The sequence below is a fragment of the Lampetra fluviatilis genome, chromosome 61, assembly GCF_964198595.1.
Source record: "Lampetra fluviatilis chromosome 61, kcLamFluv1.1, whole genome shotgun sequence".
NCBI classification, from domain to species: Eukaryota; Metazoa; Chordata; class Hyperoartia; order Petromyzontiformes; family Petromyzontidae; genus Lampetra; species Lampetra fluviatilis.
Window position 1 is genome coordinate 6657332 of NC_136335.1, and position 21789 is coordinate 6679120.

General features: G+C 52.2%; 1 protein-coding gene across 1 annotated transcript in view; it reads right to left on the minus strand.

The window, feature by feature from the left end:
- LOC144951246 (regulator of G-protein signaling 3-like) overlaps window positions 1-21789 on the minus strand; it is a 50902-nt gene that overhangs the window by 19473 nt on the left and 9640 nt on the right. Inside the window, exons 5-8 of the mRNA XM_078881396.1 lie at window positions 3077-3127; window positions 1921-1979; window positions 951-1045; window positions 41-109 (exon numbers count right to left, since the gene is read on the minus strand). Of these exons, the coding sequence (XP_078737522.1) occupies window positions 41-109; window positions 951-1045; window positions 1921-1979; window positions 3077-3127 (274 nt within the window). The remainder of the gene's footprint in view (window positions 1-40; window positions 110-950; window positions 1046-1920; window positions 1980-3076; window positions 3128-21789) is intronic.

A 21789-nucleotide genomic window follows, 5' to 3' on the forward strand; every position in this document is an offset into this window, starting at 1 on the left:
CCTCCACGTGCTCTCCTTGCTCGCTGTGACCGGGACTCACCGGCTTTGCCGATCGAAGCTCCACACGCCGATGAGTAGCCTCTTGTGTTCATCCTCCGCCTGCAAAACGCTGCGTGCGGGAAGATAAATCATCATTAATCTCCATCCGCCTGCCTCTCCACGAGGCCACGTGTGTGCCACGCGGGGTCACGACGGCTCCCGTCAAGGTCACCCAGCACGATAGAGATGTTGAGTGTAAAGTTTCGATGCCATTAAGCAAATCCCCTAGTGGTGATGCTGCTGCTGCGTTGGCATGGGTGCACAAGCGCAGTTAGCAATACTGCTCAACGTGTTCCACGTCAATACACACTTTGACTTTAAAGGGGGAACAAAAAATACATATATAAAATGGGTGATGTCTCAGACGATGGCTCTTCTTCTTTTATAGTGCCATGAAAAAGGACCATTGCCCGAAGCATCGGCTATTATATATACTTCCATTGAAGGCTATGCATTGTTGCTGACGGATGCGTTGAGTGTTTTTTTGCGGCACTCTCTGAGTGACATGCCAAGAGGGAAGGAAGAAGCCCCGGTGCTTGGTGGATTCAGCCTTTCAGGCCCAGGCAATGATGTCACAGGGTGGGCGTGCATCTCCCCTCCCTCTGTGATGACGTCACCGAGACGTCATCTCGACGCTCGGTGACGTCACGGAGGGAGGAGGCTTGGACAGTACCGTCGTCGTTGTTGTTGTTGTTATCATTATCGTCACCGTCACGAATTCAACACTTTAGCAGATAAAAGGCCCGCGGATAACAATGTGGCCGAGCCCGTGCATTTGCTTAATTTTATCTTCCCTGATATTATCGATCCGGGAGAGGCTCGTTTTAGCGACGCAGCCAATAGCGTCGCTTTGAATGTAACCACAGCGCGCCGAGGAGAGGGGGCGGTGGTGTTTGGGGTCGGCGATTTACAAGGCGAGGTGCTCGTGGAAGACAGGGCCCTTGCAGTCGGGCACCATCCTCGTTCTGCAGCGCTGCTTCCGCTCCAGATCTGGCACCAGCGCCAACTAAAACGTGGGGTGAGGGGGGGGGGGCAGAGGCAGGGGGGGGGGGTGTGCGAGGGGTAGTGACCGTCAGAGTCGCGAGAGGCGACTCAGCCCGGACGGGAGTGCAGCGAGCGTCACGGTTTGAGCCCCAGCGGGCCGCCCTGGTAAACGCCGCGGCTGGCATTCACCACGACCACCACCGCGCCGCCTGCCACTTCACGGCGGAGGTTAAGAGATCCCCGTCGCATCGTTCGAGCTGACGCAGTGAGCGGAGGGCGTCGCGACAGCACTGGAGGTGCAGTGCCGTCCGTCCGTCTGATCGCCGAGCGCCGGCTCAACACGAGGGGGGCGTAGGATTCGTCCCACCCCCACCTCCGACCTTCATCTCCGGCGGTTTGGTTGTCACGATTCATTGCCCAAGCTTGGTTCAATCGTTTAAATATCGTCTCCCATCGCCTCCCCGTGTTTCCGTAGGCGTTAGTACCGTTTGTTCACCCCATCTCTCTCTCCATAAGGATCGAGCCTCCCGTAAACCACGTGACTTCCATGTGCCCCCCCCCCCCCACTCTGAACCCCTCCCACCGTCACCGCCTGCTGGAAAAACAAACTCCTCCCCCTCCTGCGCCTCCTCCTCTTCCTATTCCCCCTCCTCCCCCGCCAACCAACTCCGCCCCCGCCATCCTCATCCATCCCCCTCCTCCACCCCCTCCCTCCCCCTCCTCCTCTCCCCCTCCTATTCCTCCCCACCCTGCTCCTCCTGATGCAGACTCTCCCTCCTCCTGCTCCAGTTTCACCGTTCCTTTTCCGTCCTGTCCCTCCGATCTCCCGTTCATGCCCTGCTCCCTTCCAGCAACTGATTTGCGAAGGGCCGATAATAATGATAATAATAATGGTACCTTGACGTATGAGTTGCAGGTCTGGAATTCCTTTCCCACCAGCCCCTTGGCTTCCATGACTGAGTCACACACAAAGACAAAGATCACCCGTATAGCCTTTGACAGACTGTTGGGGCAAGTGCTGTTAGCGAGCACCTACGAAAGACCAGAACGGCACACGAGGGGGTGGGTGGCCAGCACCACGCCCGACCGCCTTTGTCTCCCCAGTGGCGATGTTTACACACATCACACCAGGTACTCATTAAAAGCCGAGTCGACCTAGGGGAGGCCCATGACCGGTTCTGTGAGCGGGAATAGAAGTCGGGCCGCCGGGTTCCTAGCACGGCGTAGCGCTAACCGCTGCGCCACCGCTCCCCATCGCACATAACGCACAGACACCGCCGTAAACGTACAACGCATTCATCCGAAGTCCACATCAACATCGACTCAACTGCAAGCGAGAATCAAACCCAGGCAGCCAGATTTGTAGCGCTCGCGCGCTAACCGCTGCACCACCACTCTCCCGGGTCACTTTGTTTTTGTACAAGCCGTTGTTGCGGAGCAGACGTCCAAAAGCCCCAAAACGCCAAGGGGCTAGCAACAAACAGCACTCTTATTAGAGTCGCACTCGGTAAGAGTGTAACACACATCTTGAATTGTGGTTATTATTATTATTTTAACAAGAGGTTGGGAATGAGAGGCGAGGGTGACGATGATGATGATGGGAGGAGGGAATTCCAGAGTGCGGCAGTGTGAGGGAAGGAGCAGAGAGAGAGGTGAGTTGTGACCTGCGGTGTGGTGAGTGGGAGCGGTGGTGAGTGACTGTGCGAGTGGCTGAGTGAATGGGTGAATGACTCTGAATGTGTGAGTCGGTGAGTGGATGAGTGAGTGAGTGAGTGTGTCGTTGTGACCTGCAGTGGTGGTGGTGGTTGACTACAGCGGTGGTGGTGGTTGACCAGTGGTGATGGTGGTTGATTACAGCGGTGGTGATTGATCACGGTGGTGAGTGTGCTGGTAGTGGTGGTTGACTACAGTGCTGGTGGTGTTGGTTGTGGTCGACCACAGTGGTGGTGTTGGTTGTGGTCGACCACAGAGGTGACGGTGGAGCCGCTGCTGGCTGAAGGTCCCCCGCTGGAGGTGGACGCTGCCCGGGGGGGGGGGGGGGGGCTGCACTCACCGTGGACGCTGAGCGACGTCTCCTCCACGTCGATGGAGAGCTTCAGTTGACCTGCAACGCATCGCACACCCAGGGCTCTCCTCTCAAATCGCTCGTTGTTTTTATTCAACCCCCCCACCCCCCCCCCCATAGTTTAAAACAAATACAAAAACCCCTCCACCCCCTCTCCCCCGTATAGCCTCAACAGACTGTCGGGGCAAGTGCCGTTCACGAGGAGCAGCGCCCTGTGAAGGTCGGCGCCGTGGCACACGAGGGGGCCAGGTGGGTGGCCACCACCACGCCCGGCCGCCTTTGTCTCCCCAGTGGCCATGTTTACTACACACCGTACCGGGTACGGTATTCATTTTGAGGCTGAGTCGACCTGGGGGAGGCCCATAACCGGTTAAGATAATCGTCACCGGTGTTGGCCGCGAGCGGGAATCGAACCCAGGTCGTGAGGTTCGCAACGCAGCGAGGCGCTAACCGCTCCACCGCCGCTCCGCGCTCGGTTTAAACCGGGCACGCTCTCGCACTCGCACGCAAAGTGACCGCGACTTGGTCAATGACATCCCAAACGCTGCAAAAATGGCACGCGACAGTAGCGACAGCGACAGTAGCGACAGCGGCAGCAGCAACAGCAGCAGTGGTAGCAGTGGCAACAGCAGCAGCAACAACAGCAGCAGTGGCAACAGCAGCAGTGGCAGCGGTAGCGGCAGCAGCAGCAGCAGTGGCAGCAGCAGTGGCAGCAGCAGCGGCAGCAGCAGTGGAAGCAGTAACAGCAGCAGCAGCAACAGTAGCGGCAGCAACAGTGGCAGCAGCAGTGGCAGCAGCGGCAGTGGCAACAGCAGCGGCAGCAGCAGCAGCGGCAGTGGCAACAGCAGCAGCAGCAGCAGCAACAGCAGCAGCAGTGGCAGCAGCAGCAACAGCAGCAGCAACAGCAGAGGCAGCAGCAGCAGCGGCAGCAGCAGCAACAGCAGCAGCAGCAGCAACAGCCTTAAGACTCTGCGAGACGATCCTGGATGGTCGCCATCGTCATTGTCATTGTCGTCACTGCTATTGTCATTGTCATCGCTGCTATTGTCATTGTCATCACTGCTATTGTCATTGTCATCACTGCTATTGTCATGGTCATCACTGATGTTGTCATTGTCATCGCTGCTATTTCAAGGTAGCCAGCCACGCAGATATTATCAGCTGAGACGACAATTGTCCCCGACCGCCGTCTTTTCGAAACGGAAGTGGCTTTGCGTTTCTATTGTCGAGGGATAGAGAGAGAAACGTGAAACGTCTGACAATGGCCGAGTTCTCCGGAGCGGCTTCGGCTCTGATGATGCAATTTAAACTCATAACTTTTATTTATTTATTTCAGGGACGCCACGGTGGTGAGATGTTAACTACCTCGCCTGGTATACAGGAGGTCGTGGGTTAGATACCGACCCTGACGCCTGCCACTGTATATTTGGAGTTTGCGTGTCTCTCTCTCATCATCATCACAGTGGCTAGGAGATGTTAACTACCTCGCCTGGTATACAGGAGGTCGTGAGTTCGATCACGACCCTGACGCCTGCTGCTGTATATTTCGAGTTTGCGTGTCTGTCATCATCATCATCATCATCACGGTGGCTAGGAGATGTTAACTACCTCGCCTGGTGTACAGGAGGTCGTGGGTTAGATACCGACCCTGACGCCTGCTGCTGTATATTTGGAGTTTGCGTGTCTCTCTCTCATCATCATCACGGTGGCTGAGATGTTTTACTACCTCGCCTGGTGTGCAGGAGGTCATGGGTTCGATACCGACCCTGACGCCTGCTGCTGCATATTTGGAGTTTGCGTGTCTCTCTCTCATCATCATCACGGTGGCTCTGAGATGTTAACTACCTCGCCTGGTATACAGGAGGTCGTGAGTTCGATCACGACCCTGACGCCTGCTGCTGTATATTTCGAGTTTGCGTGTCTCTCTCTCATCATCATCACGGTGGCTAGGAGATGTTAACTACCTCGCCTGGTGTACAGGAGGTCGTGGGTTAGATACCGACCCTGACGCCTGCTGCTGTATATTTGGAGTTTGCGTGTCTCTCTCTCATCATCATCACGGTGGCTGAGATGTTAGCTACCTCGCCTGGTGTACAGGAGGTCGTGGGTTCGATACCGACCCTGACGCCTGCTGCTGTATATTTGGAGTTTGCGGTGTCTCTCTCATCCCCGTGGTCGCGTGGATTTTTTTCCGGATCCTCCGGTTTTTCTCTCCACATTTAGAAACACGCATTTAAACAATTCCGATTGTGTTGCTGCTAGAAATGTCCACACAATAAGCCACTTTTGGCCGGGTCACTTTTGAACAATAAGTGAATACCTCGGTGGGATTTGTCTGGTAGGAAGGGATGGTTTAGTTGCATTTGTATGCGCTTGGGTCATTTGTCTACCTTTCTTGTACTTTACAATACTGTCGTGTCTCTTTGTAACTGTTTGATGTTGTAACAATCTTACCCCGTGCCTACTGGACATCTCCATATATATTAAAGGCAAAGTTGTGATTATGTGTGTCTGTTCAAGATGTTTAGCGTACTTCCTGAAATGCAACAAACTTGAAATTTGCCATGTGGGTACTTTCCAGACTGTACACCATGCAAAAATTATAAAAATACACTTATTTCTTTTTCGAGGGGGGGGGGGAGCTCGATAATGCATATTTTTTTGCACGGCAAGTGAGCTGTGACATCACATCTGTCATGTGACCCGCGCACGTGGAAGCGTCACGCATTGTCGTGCAGTGGTTAGCGCGCCGCGCTACGAACCCGGCGACCCGAGTTCGATTCCCGCTCACGGCCACCGCCAGTGACGATTATTTGAACCAGTCCTGGGCCTCCCCTAGGTCGACTCAGCCTCAAACAATTCACTGGTCTGGTGTGTGAAGATCACCACTGGGGAGACAAAGGCGACCGGGCGTGGTGAATCCAAATCCCGGACGAAGGCGGGTAGTAAAGCTAGTCTGTGATAAAAAAACAAAGCTTCATAGCGCATCGGATTCCCCCAAGCACAAAAACACATTCACATTCTTCGCCGCAGTCCGGCGGGCCCCCGAGACTTTGCAGAACAATTCCTGGCCAGGGCGCGTGGCTCAGCGTCTCCGCCGCTCCGCGCTGTAGCGGCAGGCGCACGCGAGTCCGTGAGACCCCGGCGGTCGTGAGTCCGTGAGACGCCCTTGCCTCACCAGGGAGTCGGATCTCAACTGAACGTATCAGGCAAGATGCTTGCTACCCACCTGTGTCCATCTCTCATCATCCTCCTCCTCCTCCCTGTGCCCAATCTCGTTGTCGATATGTCTGCACCCCCCTTCCAACCCCTCCACTGGAATACACATTAAACAGCAGTGTCCATAGACTCAATACCGCCCATAGACTCAACACTGCCCATAGACTCAACACTGCCCATAGACTCAACACTGTCCATAGACTCAACACTGTCCATAGACCCAACACCGCCCATAGACTCAACACCGCCCATAGACCCAACATTGCCCATAGAATCAACACCGCCCATAGACTCAACAATGCCCGTAGACTCAACACTGCCCGTAGACTCAACACTGCCCATAGACTCAACACTGCCCATAGACTCAACACTGCCCATAGACTCAACACTACCCATAGACTCAACACTGCCCATAGACTCAACACTGCCCATAGACTCAACACTGCCCATAGACTCAACACTGCCCATAGAATCAACACCGCCCATAGACTCAACAATGCCCGTAGACTCAACACTGCCCATAGACTCAACACTGCCCATAGACTCAACACCGCCCATAGACTCAACACCGCCCGTAGACTCAACACTGCCCGTAGACTCAACACTGCCCGTAGACTCAACACTGCCCATAGACTCAACACTGCCCATAGACTCAACACTGCACCATAGTCTCTGGACAAGACGTACGAATGTTGAACTAATTTCTCACCGCACGCAGCCAACCGTGCTAATGGGAGGTGCGGGGGCTGAAGGACAACAAACAGCTGAACACAACAACGAGCAGTGTTGTTGTCACCGCTCTGCCTCTCAACTCTAAACAAGTTAGGGTCGCACAGCTCCGTGGTTCCAATCGAAGGGGCCGCCCTGGTAAAAAAAAAAATTATGATTTCCCTTTGACCTTTGTCTTGTACTTTGCACAGCTGTCGTGTGTGGCGTACCGTTTGTTGTCGTAACGTTCTGACCCCCGCCCCCCATCACCCACCCCGTGTCCCCTAACTGGACGTCTGTGAGAAAATAAGTTATATATAAAAAAAAACTTTTTTTAAACAGGCTTTTGTGAAATGTACGAGTAATGGAAGAACTCCACGACTCCAGGAAGTGGTCCCGAAGCTTGCCATAACGTAAGGGACCGTGGTGATTTACAGCCAACGTCAGTTGAGCGTGGACAATCAGACCCAAGCCGAAACATAACATGTAAAAAAGAATGTTTAAAAATATATATTTTATATTTGCAATGATAGAATATAGTATTGTCATCAGTATGACATACTTATACCAAGTTTGCAGTCGATACCACATTGGGAAGTGGTTAAAATTGAGTTACAAGATTTGAGGATACAACAGAGTGAGTTAAATAAAAAAGCGTGTAAAATGTTTAAAATTTTTATTTTTTATTTTAATGATAGAATATGCTATTGTCATCAGTATGACATAAGTATACCAAGTTTGCAGTCGATACCACATTGGGAAGTGGGTTAATATTTAGTTACAAGATTTGAGGATACAACAACAAAAACAACAACAGACGGAGTGAGTTAATAGAAAGCGTGTAAAGGAGAGAGAGAGAAGCTCATTAGCTCATCGGATTCCTCCTCTGGTGAGCGCGGTGGCGCGTGTCGCCGTCCGCTTCACTCGCCGTGGACGTGGCAAGGTCCCCCCCTTCCCCCCTACGCAGGTCGCCGTGCGTGTCGGAATCACGTGACAGCAGATTTGGCGAATTTGAACAAAAAAATGTAAAAATAGAAATATCCCCGCAGGATGACTCCCGTTGGAATAATGCAACAGCAGCAAACATCGCTAAGTGTTGAAACTTGACAGCATCCTCCTGAGGAGCAGTCGTGAGATGATCCAGCGAGGCCCTCCTGGGCTAAACAATCGTTAAGGACGCCGTCGATAACCTCCAAGCCACCCGGCCACCAGAATAATCTTAAACTCAACCGACTCAGCTGGAGAATTCTTGCCCAATTAACACACCTCATTCACTAATCGCGTTTGTCCATGATCAACCCCGGAATCCACAACTCAAATAGTCCAAGACCGCTCATTTAAGTGCAAGTCACAGTCCCACAAACAAACACGCGAGGCTTTTCTACCAGACAACAACAGCAGCAGCAACGGCGCGATAATGATTAACCATAAAAAAACAACGTAATGATGTCCGGTCCCTTTGACGATCCACTGCTGGATGAAGGCCTCCTGTTTCGCTACGCTGTGAACTAGACTTTGATAGTTGCTCATCACGAATAATTCTGCGCAATTCGAAAATTGCTCATGGAATCCGCAGCAGCAGCAGCAATGTGCTCAGTAGCTCCATACCCATGTGGAGGTCTGCTGCTGCTGCCTATGCGACTGCTGCTGCTGCTCGCCACGACGAGAGGGCTTCAGCGGACAGACAGAGACAGAGAGAGTTCGTGTCGTGTCGCTGTTCCTCCTCCTCCTGCGTTGAACGAGCCCAGACGACCACTGTGGTGGGTTCACCGTGCGCTCCGTAGCTGTGGCTTGCATGGCCACAGTCGCACCGTGTGGCTGTCTCTTTAATGTCTCTGTGAGTCTCTATGGGGCTCGACAGGTCTCCATTCGTCTCTGTGTCTACGTATCTCTCTATATGTATCTACGAACCAGAATCGGAATATGTATCTACACTGGAGGAATCCGATGAGCTACAACGCTATTTTGCACTGTGTCCAGTCAGTGGTGGTTTTTTTGGGTGAGATCGCGTAAATAAATAAATGAATGTTCCGTTAAACCCGCCACCACCCGACACAGCCAACTAGTAAGGGTTGTCACGTAAACAGAACGTGGGCAATTCGTCACTAGTACAGCACTAGTGTGTAGTGTAGTAGTGTAGTGTATAGTAGTGTAGTGTATAGTAGTGTAGTGTATAGTGTAGTGTATAGTAGTGTAGTGGTGTAGTGTATAGTATAGTGTATAGTGTAGTGTATAGTAGTGTAGTGTATAGTAGTGTAGTGTATAGTGTAGTGTATAGTAGTGTAGTGTATAGTAGTGTAGTGTATAGTAGTGTAGTGTATAGTAGTGTAGTGTATAGTAGTGTAGTGTATAGTAGTGTATAGTAGTGTATAGTGTAGTGTATAGTGTAGTGTATAGTGGTGTAGTGTATAGTAGTGTATAGTGTAGTGTATATTGTAGTGTATAGTGTAGTGTATAGTGTAGTGTATAGTAGCGTAGTGTATAGTGTAGTGTATAGTGTAGTGTATAGTCGTGTAGTGTATAGTAGTGTATAGTGTAGTGTATAGTGTAGTGTATAGTGTAGTGTATAGTGTAGTGTATAATAGTGTAGTGTATAGTAGTGTAGTATATAGTGTAGTATACTAGTACAGCACACAGGTTGTGTGTTGGAGAGCTAAGCCACAACATTTACAATCTGAGTTACGACGTTTCGCCAGTAATTACAACCAGCTTCATCAGGCGACAGCCAGATTTGTGAAGTCCACCTGTTTCGTTCCTTACGTAGAGGCGTAGATGTGGTGACCACGCTTCTGTGCTCTTGCGCAAAGTGGGGGGGATTACTGAGTCTACGTACATTATGCATCTGCATTATGCGAGCCCTTTGATCTTGTCCTTCCTGTAAAGTGTGTGTATTAAAATAGCCGTACCAATGGTAGTCCCGATTGAAGTACGCTGCCCTTCATTAATCCCGCATTGACAGGCGTGGTGAAGTATGTCCAAATAAAAACCCACAGCCAAGGCAGCATTGGGGAGGCCTTACACCCACAGCAGCGCTTTCACGAAGGGTCGCAAATTAGTCAGCGTCATTGCTACATTGAAGCAATCTTAAAAGACGACCGGCTTAACCGGGCAGACTTTCCCAATTCACAAAATGACTGCTGTCGTGACCAAATTGTGGGGTTTACTCATTCACCAACCACGACTCGCAGGAGTCCAGGGCGAGCCATCGAAGTACAAAAGAGCTCATCACAATCCCACAAATAATCACAAGGGGAATTTCCTACCAGACAGCAGCAGCGTGACAACGATTAGCTAGAACACAACGGCAATCATTTCCAGCCCCAATTGTCAATCCGCTGCTGGATGAAGACCCTTCACTGCTCGCAGAGGCCGGTCGCACCGCCGGTGCATATCTCCCGGTCGCTTCAATCGGTCAACCCGCGGCCAGTGCCGGATGAAGTTAGTGTGGGGCCTGTAGCATGATGGTATAAAGGGGCCCCGAATTAAAAAAACACGTAAATATTAAAACACAATTTTTTTTCTTTCACAGTAAAGTAATTGTATTTTTCATGTGCTATACAGCCAGATAATACGACGAATCGCAAACCTTAAACACCCGGTCGTTCGTAAAAGTTGAAGGCAGTATAGTACTATAGTAATAGAGCAAGTGCAGAATCACTGAACCGCAATTGATAGCTCGAAAGCATTTAGCGCAGGGCCCTTGAACGTGCGGGGCCCGTAGCCATATGCTGCTACTTTTGCCACTAGGATAATCCGGCGCTGCCCACGGCGCCTGCTGGGTCTGTGCCCCCTGACCTCCACGCCGGCACCGCGAGCCTTCGACAACTCCAGGGGAACACCTCCGCGGTGCCCCAGGCCAGGCGCAACGCGGCCGCTGGCGTCTCGTCCACGCTCGATACGACCTGGTCGTGGCACAGGCCGCAAGTCGAGGTAAAGCGCTCGACGTGTGCGTCATTGGACGCCACCCGTGGCCTTGGAAGCAGGAACAAGTAAACCCGTAAAAACAAAGTTTTTCACTATAAATCCTTTATATGCGTGGCATCGGGGCGGCTAGAGTCCTCTCGTCCTCTGGCAGCATTAAACAATTGGTAATTAAATATTTTAAAAAAATTCCCTAAACAGTGTAAAATTTTTGAAACATTTTTTCACGAAAATGCATTGTCACGCACAACGAGTCTGTGTGCAAAATGTCAGCTCGATTGGATCACGGGAAGTGGGTTAAAAAACGACCTAAAGATTTGCACGGTCCTAAGCAAGCAAGCGAACTTAATATAAAGGATTTAAAAAGGGCAGCAGTGGCATTGACGACGATGATGACGTGCGGTTCGGGTGTTCTCTTGCTTGACCCCGTCGCTTCACGATCGCCACGGTGAAGTACGGTCAAACATATTCTTGGTTCTTTCGGTAAAGTCACGTAGAAGGGAAATAATAAAATAATAAAAATGAAACATTATAAAATTCTCACGACGTTTCGGCCACAACGCAAGCAGACGTCCTCCTTGTGGCCGAAACGTCGTGAGAATTTTATTATGTTTGTTTTTATTATTTTATTATTTCCCTTCTACGTGACTTTACCAAAAGAACCAAGAATATGAATCCCTGCAGTCACGAAATCAAAATTTTACGGTCAAACAGCCACCACGACCGGCGCGGCACTGAGGCCTTCATCCAGCAGTGGATCGGCTGAGCGCTGTGAACCACTAACATTAACCACAACGCGTATGGGACACGCGGTTTAACATAATCGCTTAGCGTCGTTGTGGAAAGTGAAAGAGGTAACAAAATCAGGGCATAAACAACATCTATCTGTCTTCTTCTATATGAATGAAGACCGTCATCTGTATGTCTCGCACACCTCGAGGGTACTTCCCGACGAGGTAGAAAGCTGAAATGTGGTACACGGGGGGCTTCTAGGGACACAAACAACAGGGAAAGTCTGAAAATCCGAGATTTTTCATTTTAAGGCCCCCAAATATAGATGGCCCATATATTTTTCTGTCTTTTCTTGGATTTTATGTTTGCACATAGTCACATAGTCACTTTAAGATGTTTTCTTGTTCATGTTTTTGTTTGTTGCGGTTGCACCCGATTCAAGAGCCGAATCGCTCACAGGGCTATACCTAATAAATGAAACTGAAACATGTTTGTGCCTGGTGCCATTCAGAAACCGTTTTAAATAAAGATTGCGGTTCGTTTTGCTTGCTTGAGCATTAGACGGCAAATACAATTAAAGCGAGAACCATCGTTCTATCCCCTATTGTTTTTGAGATATTTCGAATTCAAGCGGTTTTGAACGACAAAATACGCATTTTATGATGTTCAAATCTGAGTAATTCGAAAAAGGTAAAATATAGAAGCTGCCCTCAGACTATTACGTTCATAAATTTTTGTTCTTTCTAATTAAAAAAGAACGGAATTTTTGGTATTGAGCGGTTTCCAATGGGTACGTCTTTAAATACGAGAAGTTGAATCAATTCGTCAAACATGTTTGTGCTTTTTTTGCGGACAAATACACATTTTTGGAGTAGTTGTTAGTGTCTGATCGTAGATACAATTTGTAAAAAATATATAATCAGGTTAATGATTATTATTTAATGAAAACGTTTGCCTGGCGAAGACAGGCGTTATGAACTAGTATTAAATATCGGTTAAGTTACTGAAAGACAATTTTTTTATCCAGATAAGTGCTCAACTGAGCTACAGAACCGACTTGTCTGTCACAAATGATAGCTCAACGTGGAAATGTATAGCGGCCAAACACTCTAAACGCGTGATTCTAAATGTGCGGAGGGGAAAACCGGAGGACCTGGAGAAAATTCCACGCGACCACGGGGAGAGAGACACGCAAACTCCAAATATACGGGCTAATAGTCTTAAAGTGAAAGTGCTCGTGCATGAATAAACAAAGAAAAATACGGTCGAAAGGCGTGTTTCAAAACGATAACCCCACAACTATCATTACCATGGGTCATTGTCTATCTACTGCTGGATGCAGGCCTCTCCTGCGAGGCCAGGCAGACTCACCGTGCGTGCTCAGCACGAAGCTGTTTGGGGTGCAGCGTGGCGCGGAGCTCTGCAGGGAGACGCGCCTCACCCTGCTGCCACCGCCGCCACCGGCACGCCGACTCAGCACGTGCATCCTCGCCACCCTCACCACCCTCGCCACCCTCACCACCCTCGCCCAAGCTCACCACCCTCACCCAAGCTCACCACCCTCACCCAAGCTCACCACCCTCACCACCCTCGCCCAAGCTCACCACCCTCGCCCACCCTCGCTACCCTCACCACCCTCACCCAAGCTCACCAAGCTCACCAAGCTCACCACCCTCGCCCACCCTCGCTATCCTCACCACCCTCGCCCACCCTCGCTACCCTCACCACAGCTCACCACCCTCACCCACCCTCGCTACCCTCACCACCCTCACCCAAGCTCACCAAGCTAACCCAAGCTCACCCAAGCTCACCAAGCTCACCAAGCTCACCAAGCTCACCAACATCACCACCCTCAGCCACCCTCAGCCACCCTCGCCCAAGCTCACCACCCTCACCACCCTCGCTCACAGATCTACCCCGCTCTGAGTTGTTTTTTTTTACATCGAAACCCAAACCAGCGTGAGACGATTCCGCTTGGCTACTCGCTGCTTGCCCCTTTCCACCACGACCACTGCGCAGGCTACACGGGGGAGCTTTGTCTTCGTGTCTCCACCGCGCACAGAGGACAGACACCGCAGTGGCTGAGAGCAGAGCGGCCGGATCACAGCCCACTGACGTCCACTTACAGAACTCCCCCTAACTCCCAGTCTTCCTTTTTAAACCTTTTAACAAACAACACAACGGCACCGCTTTGCAATCGAATCACAAACCCCGCAAATGAATGAACGTTCACAGGTTAGCGAGCGCCAGGTGAGTAACACCCCACGAGCCCCCTCCCCCCTCTCCCCCCCTCTCTCTCTCTGTCTGAGCCAGGTGAGGCAGAGGGCACAGCGCCTCCTCCAATGAAGAGGCTGCCGGAGGGAGGGGGCGGTGGGGGGAGGGGGGTCGTGGGCTGGCTGAACAAAGATCCCCCGTGTAGTCTTAACAGACTGTCTGGGCAAGTGTTGTTAGCGAGCACCTATGAAGGACGGTACTGCACACGAGGGGATGGGTGGCTAACACCATGCCCGGCCGCCTTTGTTTCCCTAGTGGCAATGTTTACACATCGCACCAGGTACTCATTTGAGGCTGAGAGGGGAGGCCCAGGACCGCTTCAGATAATCGTTGCGGGTGTTGGCCGTGAACGGGAATCGAACTCTCGTTGCCCGGTTCGTAGCACATCGTGGCGCTAACCGCTACACCACTACTCCCTACAAACGCACACTCTCACACACACTCACACACTCTCACACACACTCTCACAAACCCTCACAACAACCGAAATTCGCCACTAAGTGGCGGTGACGTCACCACGACGCTTGTGCCAGGCCATGTGCACCTTGAGGCCACGTGAAGTGTCGAACGCCCGCTGGCAGGAGGTCACGGGGCAGACCCAGCAGGTGCCACGGGTCGACTGACTGAGATGACTGAGATGACTGGCTGATGCACCACCTGTACCCCCTACTGTGCCAACTTGCTGTGGTTCATCCACCCGGCGCTCCGCTCGTTGTTGTGAGCGTCGCTCCTCCGCCCTCCGTTGTTGCTGGAGGGCGACTGCCTCCAACTGCCCAGTAGCGTCCTTTACGAGCCTCCTCCACAGAGGCCGATCTTGACACCGCTGGTACCAGTCATCGGCAAGTCCACTCAGCTCCACGTCCTCCTGTACCACATCATTCCATCTCTTCTCTAGCCCGTGCCGTGCCCGTTTAGTCCCCTCGATCCGGCCGAACATAAGCTGTTTGGGCATGCGGTGATTGGGCATGCGGGCTACATGGCCCAGCCAACGCAACCTTGCCTGCCGGAGGAGCTCACCGATGGAACTTTGTGCAGATCTTTCGAGGATTTGTGAGCTCCTCACACAATCCAGCCTGGTTAAACCCAGGATTGATCATAGGCAGGCCAGCCTAAATGTTTCTAACCGGCGGAGATGTTCCATTAGGGAGGTCAACGTTTCGCAGGCGTAGAGAAGGGAGGGAATGACTGTGGCCAAAAAGGCCCGAAGCTTCGTGCAGAGCGACAGACCAGGTAGCTTCCACACAGCGTTATGCAACCGATGAAAAGATAATGCCGCTCGACTGATTCGGAGTGAGACCTCTGTTGTTAAACCGAAGCCGGTCATGAGCACACTGCCCAGGTATGGGAAACTCTCCACTCTCTCCACAACTGCCCCATCACTGATTGGGAGTTGTGGGGGTGGAGTGCTTCATTTTGGGGCTGATGGTAAGGCCCAACCTCCTAATGGCACATTCCAGTTTCAGCAGCAGCGCCTCCAACTCCTCCTCTGAGTGAGCAGCGATTACCAGACCATCGGCATACATAACATGGTTGACCAATAGGGAGCCATCCCTTGACCGCACCCGGGCATCGATCAGCCTTCCATTGTATCTGTACCAGATGGAAATTCCTCCGGTACAGCTACTGAAGGCTTCATGAACTACGTGGTCGAAATAGATGTTAAATAATGTTGGATCCAGAGGACATCCCTGCCGCACCCCAAGGTTAACAGCGAATGGCTCTGACTCCCAGCCACGTAGTTTTACCCCGGCCTGCTCACCATCATGAAGGTTCTTAATGAGGGTGAGCAGAGGGTCAGGGACTCCGAAAGCACGAAGAACAACCCAGAGCCCAGGCCTACTGATGGTATCATCGGCCTTGACCAGGTCAATAAAGCAGAGATGTAGGTCTTGTTAGAATTCCCTACACCTCTGCTGTAGCAGACGGACAGAAAATATGACAAGCCTCTCCTCAGCGTGCCTAGTAATGCGATGTTGAATAATCCTTGCCAGGACCTTTCCCGGTACACTGAGGAGTGAGATGCCCTTGTAGTTGTTACAGTCTGAGCGGTCCCCATTCTTAAAGAGGGGGACCACCAGGGCATCCTTCCAATTCTGTGGAACCCGTCCAGTGGCCCAGACTGTTGTTATGATGTCATGTAGGGCAGTCTGCGCACAAACGCCACCCTCCCTCAGCATTTCGCTTGGGAGATCATCTCTGCCCGGTGCCTTTCCAGGCCTCAGACTCTGGATGACCTTCAGTACTTCCTCAACGGATGGCACCTCAGCCAGCCACTCACAGGCGGTGACTTCCTCCTCCAAAATTTGAGGCACCGCAGCCTCAGCAGGGTCATCACCACTTTGTGCCACGATGTTTTCTAGGCTGAGGGGTTCCCCCTCTGCCACGACCTCACAAAAATGCTCAGCAAATCTGCAGACCTGTTCCTGGGGGTTGGAGATTGCATCACCGTTCTTTCCCCTAATTATGGTAATTGGTGTGGCGCTGCGGTAAGCCTCCTCATTCTCTGACGTGGGATGCTGTAAATGATTAGAGTGGGCCTGTCGCTTTTTCTCAACCATCCTGAACACCTCCTCTGTTAGCCAGGGCATCTGGAGAGGTCTGGACCGCGTACCCAAAGCAGCCATTGCAGCTGCATGAGTCACAGTCCTAAACCTCGCCCATTTACCCTCGACATCAGAAGGAGTGGGGGCCGATGCCAACCCCAACTGCAAGCGATGATGAAATTCTTGCTTGCAAATTTCATCAGCTAGCTGAGACCAGGCCACCTTAGATTGGAATGGGGTCCTGTGTGTACACCCACCACTGCAGTGGAAGAATGGTGGCGCATCTTACAGATGACAAGTCGATGGTCGGAGGGCAGATCAGCTCCACGGTAGGTCTTGATGTCTGGCAAAAACAACCCCCTACCTCCCCGTGGTGCCGGACGGGCAACGATGTCGTGGACAGTGCTGTGGGGGGGAGGGCCAATTCCGATTGGCCTTTCCCCTCATGGCATCTGTGACCACCACGGCGGCTAAATCGGGGGCTCTGGACGGGTGCGAGGGGCTGGTAACCCCTCCACCTTCAATAAATTACCACTTAACAACGTAAAAAATATCAAATGAATAAGCTTGTGCCGGAGGCTCCGGGGGACAGGCATCTATGACGTCTCCTGGCCAAACCCCATCTGGCGGAGCCATGAGATTGAATCTTTACCCTCGGAGCTCCTCCAGAAACAACAAAAGCCACTACGAGTGGCCACGTGCAATGTTCAAATGCTCACTGCGGAGGAGAGGCTGCCACTCCTCTGTCGGGAGCTGGACCAGTACCGGCTGGATCTCTGTGGCATTCAGGAGGTCCGGTGGACCGGCTCTGGCTCCTGCCACCATGAGGGGTGGACAGTCCTCTACTCGGGGCAGGAGGATGTGGCTCTTCTTCATACACACTCACACACACTCACACACGCTCACACAAACTCACACACTCATACACTCTCACACAGACACACTCACACACACTCTCACACACTCTCACTCACTCTCACACACTCATACACTCTCACACAGACACACTCACACACACTCTCACACACTCTCACACACTCACACACTCTCACACACTCACACACTCTCACACACTCACACACTCACACACTCTCACTCACACACTCACACACTCTCACACACTCACACATTTTCACACACTCACACACTCATACACTCACACACTCTCACACTCTCACACACGCTCCAATTATATATAAACCCTCCCTGGTAGACAAGAGCAAGTTGCGACAGGTCACCGAGTGCCGTCCCGCGAGAGGAATTCCTAAAAGGATAATGCGGCGTGTGTGTGTGCATGTGTGTGTGCGCGTGTGTGTGCGTGTCTACACGCGCGCGTGTGTGCATATCTGCGCGCGTGTGTGTGTGCGTGTCTGTGTACGCGCGTGTATGTGTGTGTGTATGTGTGTGCGCGTGTGTATGTGTGTACGCGTGTGTGTGTGTGCGTGTGTGTGTGCGCGTGTGTGTATGCGCGTGTGTGTATGTGTGTACGCGTGTGTATGTGTGCGCGTGTGTATGTGTGTGTGTATGTGTGTACGCGTGTGTATGTGTGTACGCATGTGTATGTATGCGTGTGCACGTGTGTGTGTGTATTTTTAGACGGGGCTGCTGCTGCTACGCTGTGCGTGGTGGCTGTGTTGGCTCGGATTGAGGCTGCGACAGAGGGCGGATCACAGAGAGATGCGGGGATGAGAATCGTCTCCAAAAGCGAAATGGGGCGAAAGCTGAGAAGTAGCGCAAAGAATGAGAAGAAGACGCGGGGGGGGGGGGGGGGGAGCACGTTTGGAGAATTACAGCGAGAGACGTGGAGAGAGAGAGAGGAGAGACGAGAGAGAGAGAGGTGAAATTAAAAAAAATTATGGACGAAGCAAAGTGCCGACTACACCGAGCATCAACTTGTTTCCTCTGATCGTAGAAAAGAGAGAGAGGGGAGAGAGGCGAGGGAGGGTAGAGGGGAGGGTAGAGGAGAGAGAGGAGAGAGAGAGGAGAGCACGCGGATTAGAGAACAGACTTGGAACAGCATCACCGGAGTGACTTGACGAGACGAGCGAGGCCGGACTGGGAACAACAGCTAAAGGAGGGAGCTCCGTGCCTGACAGGAAAGCGGGGGGGGGGGGGAGATGTAGCGATGACGATGATGAGCGTTCACCTCTCGTGCGCAGGAGCGAGGCGGACCGCGCCATCATCGCGGCAGCGCCCTGCAAGGAAGGCGGCAACGATCGGGGTTCATCCAGCAGTGGGTAGAACACGGCTGATGATGATGCTGATTTAAGGACTTGGTGCAAGGGATGACGACGAAGATGATGATGATGATGACGTCGCGATCAATCGGACAAAAAAAGTTGGCGAAGTTCAAATCGCACCCCTGCTCTCCGGGGGAAGGGGGGGTCACACGGCCCATCGCGCGCCCCTCCCTCCCAAGTGGATGAGAACAACCGTCAAATGATCACCACTTTGCGGGGAATTTCAAAGGCGGTCGTCCTCCGGATATTCTCGCCCCTTCGCTGCAGAAATCCACTGGCACTCACTCCCCTGGCAGCTCCGATTAGCGCGGTGGGCTACGTACGGTGCGAAAGAAGTTCAACATACTTACATGCTGCCCATAAACTAACACTGCCCATAGACTCAACACTGCCCATAGACTGAACACTGCCCATAGACTCAACACTGCCCATAGACTCAACACTGCCCATAGACTCAACACTGCCCATAGACTCAACACTGCCCATAGACTCAACACTGCCCATAGACTCAACACTGCCCATAGACTCAACACTGCCCATAGACTCAACACTTCCCATAGACTCAACACTACCCATAGACTCAACACTGCCCATAGACCCAACACTGCCCATAGACTCAACACTGCCCATAGACTCAACACTGCCCATAGACTCAACACTGCCCATAGACTAACACTACCCATAGACTCAGCACTCCCCATAGACTCAACACTACCCATAAACTAACACTGCCCATAGACTCAACACTGCCCATAGACTCAACACTGCCCATAGACTAACACTGCCCATAGACTCAACACTGCCCATAGACTAACACTACCCATAGACTCAGCACTGCCCATAGACTCAACACTGCCCATAGACTCAACACTGCCCATAGACTCAACACTGCCCATAGACTCAACACTGCCCATAGACTAACACTACCCATAGACTCAGCACTCCCCATAGACTCAACACTACCCATAAACTAACACTGCCCATAGACTCAACACTGCCCATAGACTCAACACTGCCCATAGACTAACACTGCCCATAGACTCAACACTGCCCATAGACTAACACTACCCATAAACTCAGCACTGCCCATAGACTCAACACTGCCCATAGACTCAATACTGCCCATAGACTCAACACTGCCCATAGACTCAACACTGCCCATAGACTAACACTACCCATAGACTCAGCACTGCCCATAGACTCAGCATATTTTATTTTATACCTACGTGACTTTACCGAAAGGAATGCCACCCCTGAGGGCGACGTCTCCCGACGCGTGGCCGGTGTCTCGAATGTCTCCGAGTCAAAACAGCATCTCACGGCAGACAAAGCGCTGCAAGCCACAAGGGTGGCGGCTGCGGTGGCGGTGGTGGTGGTGGTGGTGGCGGTGGTGGTGGCAGTGGTGGTGGCGGTCGTGGTGGTGGTGGCTGTGGCGGCGGTGGCGGTGGCTGTGGCAGCTGCGGTGGTGGTGGTGGTGGTGGTCGTGGTGGCGGTGGCTGTGGCGGCGGTGGCGGTGGTGGTAGTGGTGGCGTTGGTGGCGGTGGCGGCTGCGGTGGTGGTGGCGTTAGTGGCGGTGGTAGTGGTGGTGGTGGTCGTGGCGGCGGTGGCGGTGGCTGTGGCGGTGGTGGCGGCGGTGGTGGCGGTGGTGGTGGTGGCTCTGGCAGTGGTGGAGGCTGCGGTGGTGGTGGAGGTGGTGGTGGCGGTGGCAGTGGTGGAGGCTGCGGTGGCGGTGGAGGTGGTGGTGGCTACGCTGCCGCACGTGGCCGCGATACGACGCTGTGTGGGGAGGCAGCAGCGAGGGCTTAAAGGATCACACACAGAATATTTGTTTTTATAAACAATGTATTATTCATAATGTAGGTTTTTTTCGGGTGAGCTCGCGTGAATATAAATGTGTCGTTAAACCCGCCACCAATTAGTACAGCCAAATAGCCAGCCAAATATTATTATTATTATTTACAAAGCTATTCGCTCTTTTAAAAAAACGACCTGGCCATAAATCATTGTCAGCAGCCAAACACTCCAAACGCGTGACGTTGATTCTAAATGTGGAGGGACAAACCGAAAGATTCGGATACAAATTCACGTGACCACGGGAAGAGAGACATGCAAACTCCAAATATACAGCAGGTGTCAGAATCGACCCAACGACCTCCTGTACACCAGGTGAGGTAGTTAACATCTCCTAGCCACCGTGATGATGATAATGAGAGAGACAAGCAAACTCCAAATATACAGCAGCAGGCGTCAGGGTCTAAATTGAATCAACGACCTCCTGTACACCAGGTGATGTAGATGATGAGAGAGAGAGAGACACGCAAACTCACAATATACATCAAATGTCAGGGTCGGGATCAACCCCACGACCTCCTGTACACCAGGCGAGGTTGTTGACGCCTCTCCACCGCGGCTGGCATCAAGGAGGAACCATACCCTGGGTCACCAGAAGAAGGCAGCAGCAGCCAATAGTGGCGAGTCGCATAATGCGGCCCTTCCCTACGGGACCAAGCGTTGCCCCTTGACGCACTCATTCATCCGCCGATAACGCCTTAATATGAACAAAGACAAAGGTCCCCCGTATAGCGTTTAACAGACTGTCGGGGCAAGTGCTGTGAGCGAGCGCCTATGAAGGCCGGCACGGCACACGAGGGGGTGGGTGGCCAGCAACACGCCCGGCCACCTTTGTCTCCCTAGTGGCGATGTTTACACACCGCACCAGGTACTCATTTGAGGCTGAGTCGACCTAGGGGAGGCCCAGGACCGGTTCAGATAATCGTCACTGGTGTTGGCCGTGAGCGGGAATGGAACTCGGGTGGCCGGGTTCGTAGCACAGCGCGTTAACTGCTCCACTACCGCTCCCACACAGACACACACTCACGCACCTCAGTGTGTTAAAGATTGTGCAGATGCATAAATGATGGTGCTGCATGAAGCCGTCATGTTTTTTATCTGAAAGGCGTAGGCCAGGGGTCGGCAACCTACGGCTCCGGAGCCGCATGCGGCTCTTTACAGGCTGCTTCTTGAAGATATGTACGTGAGTACAGTATGTACATAGATGCATTGC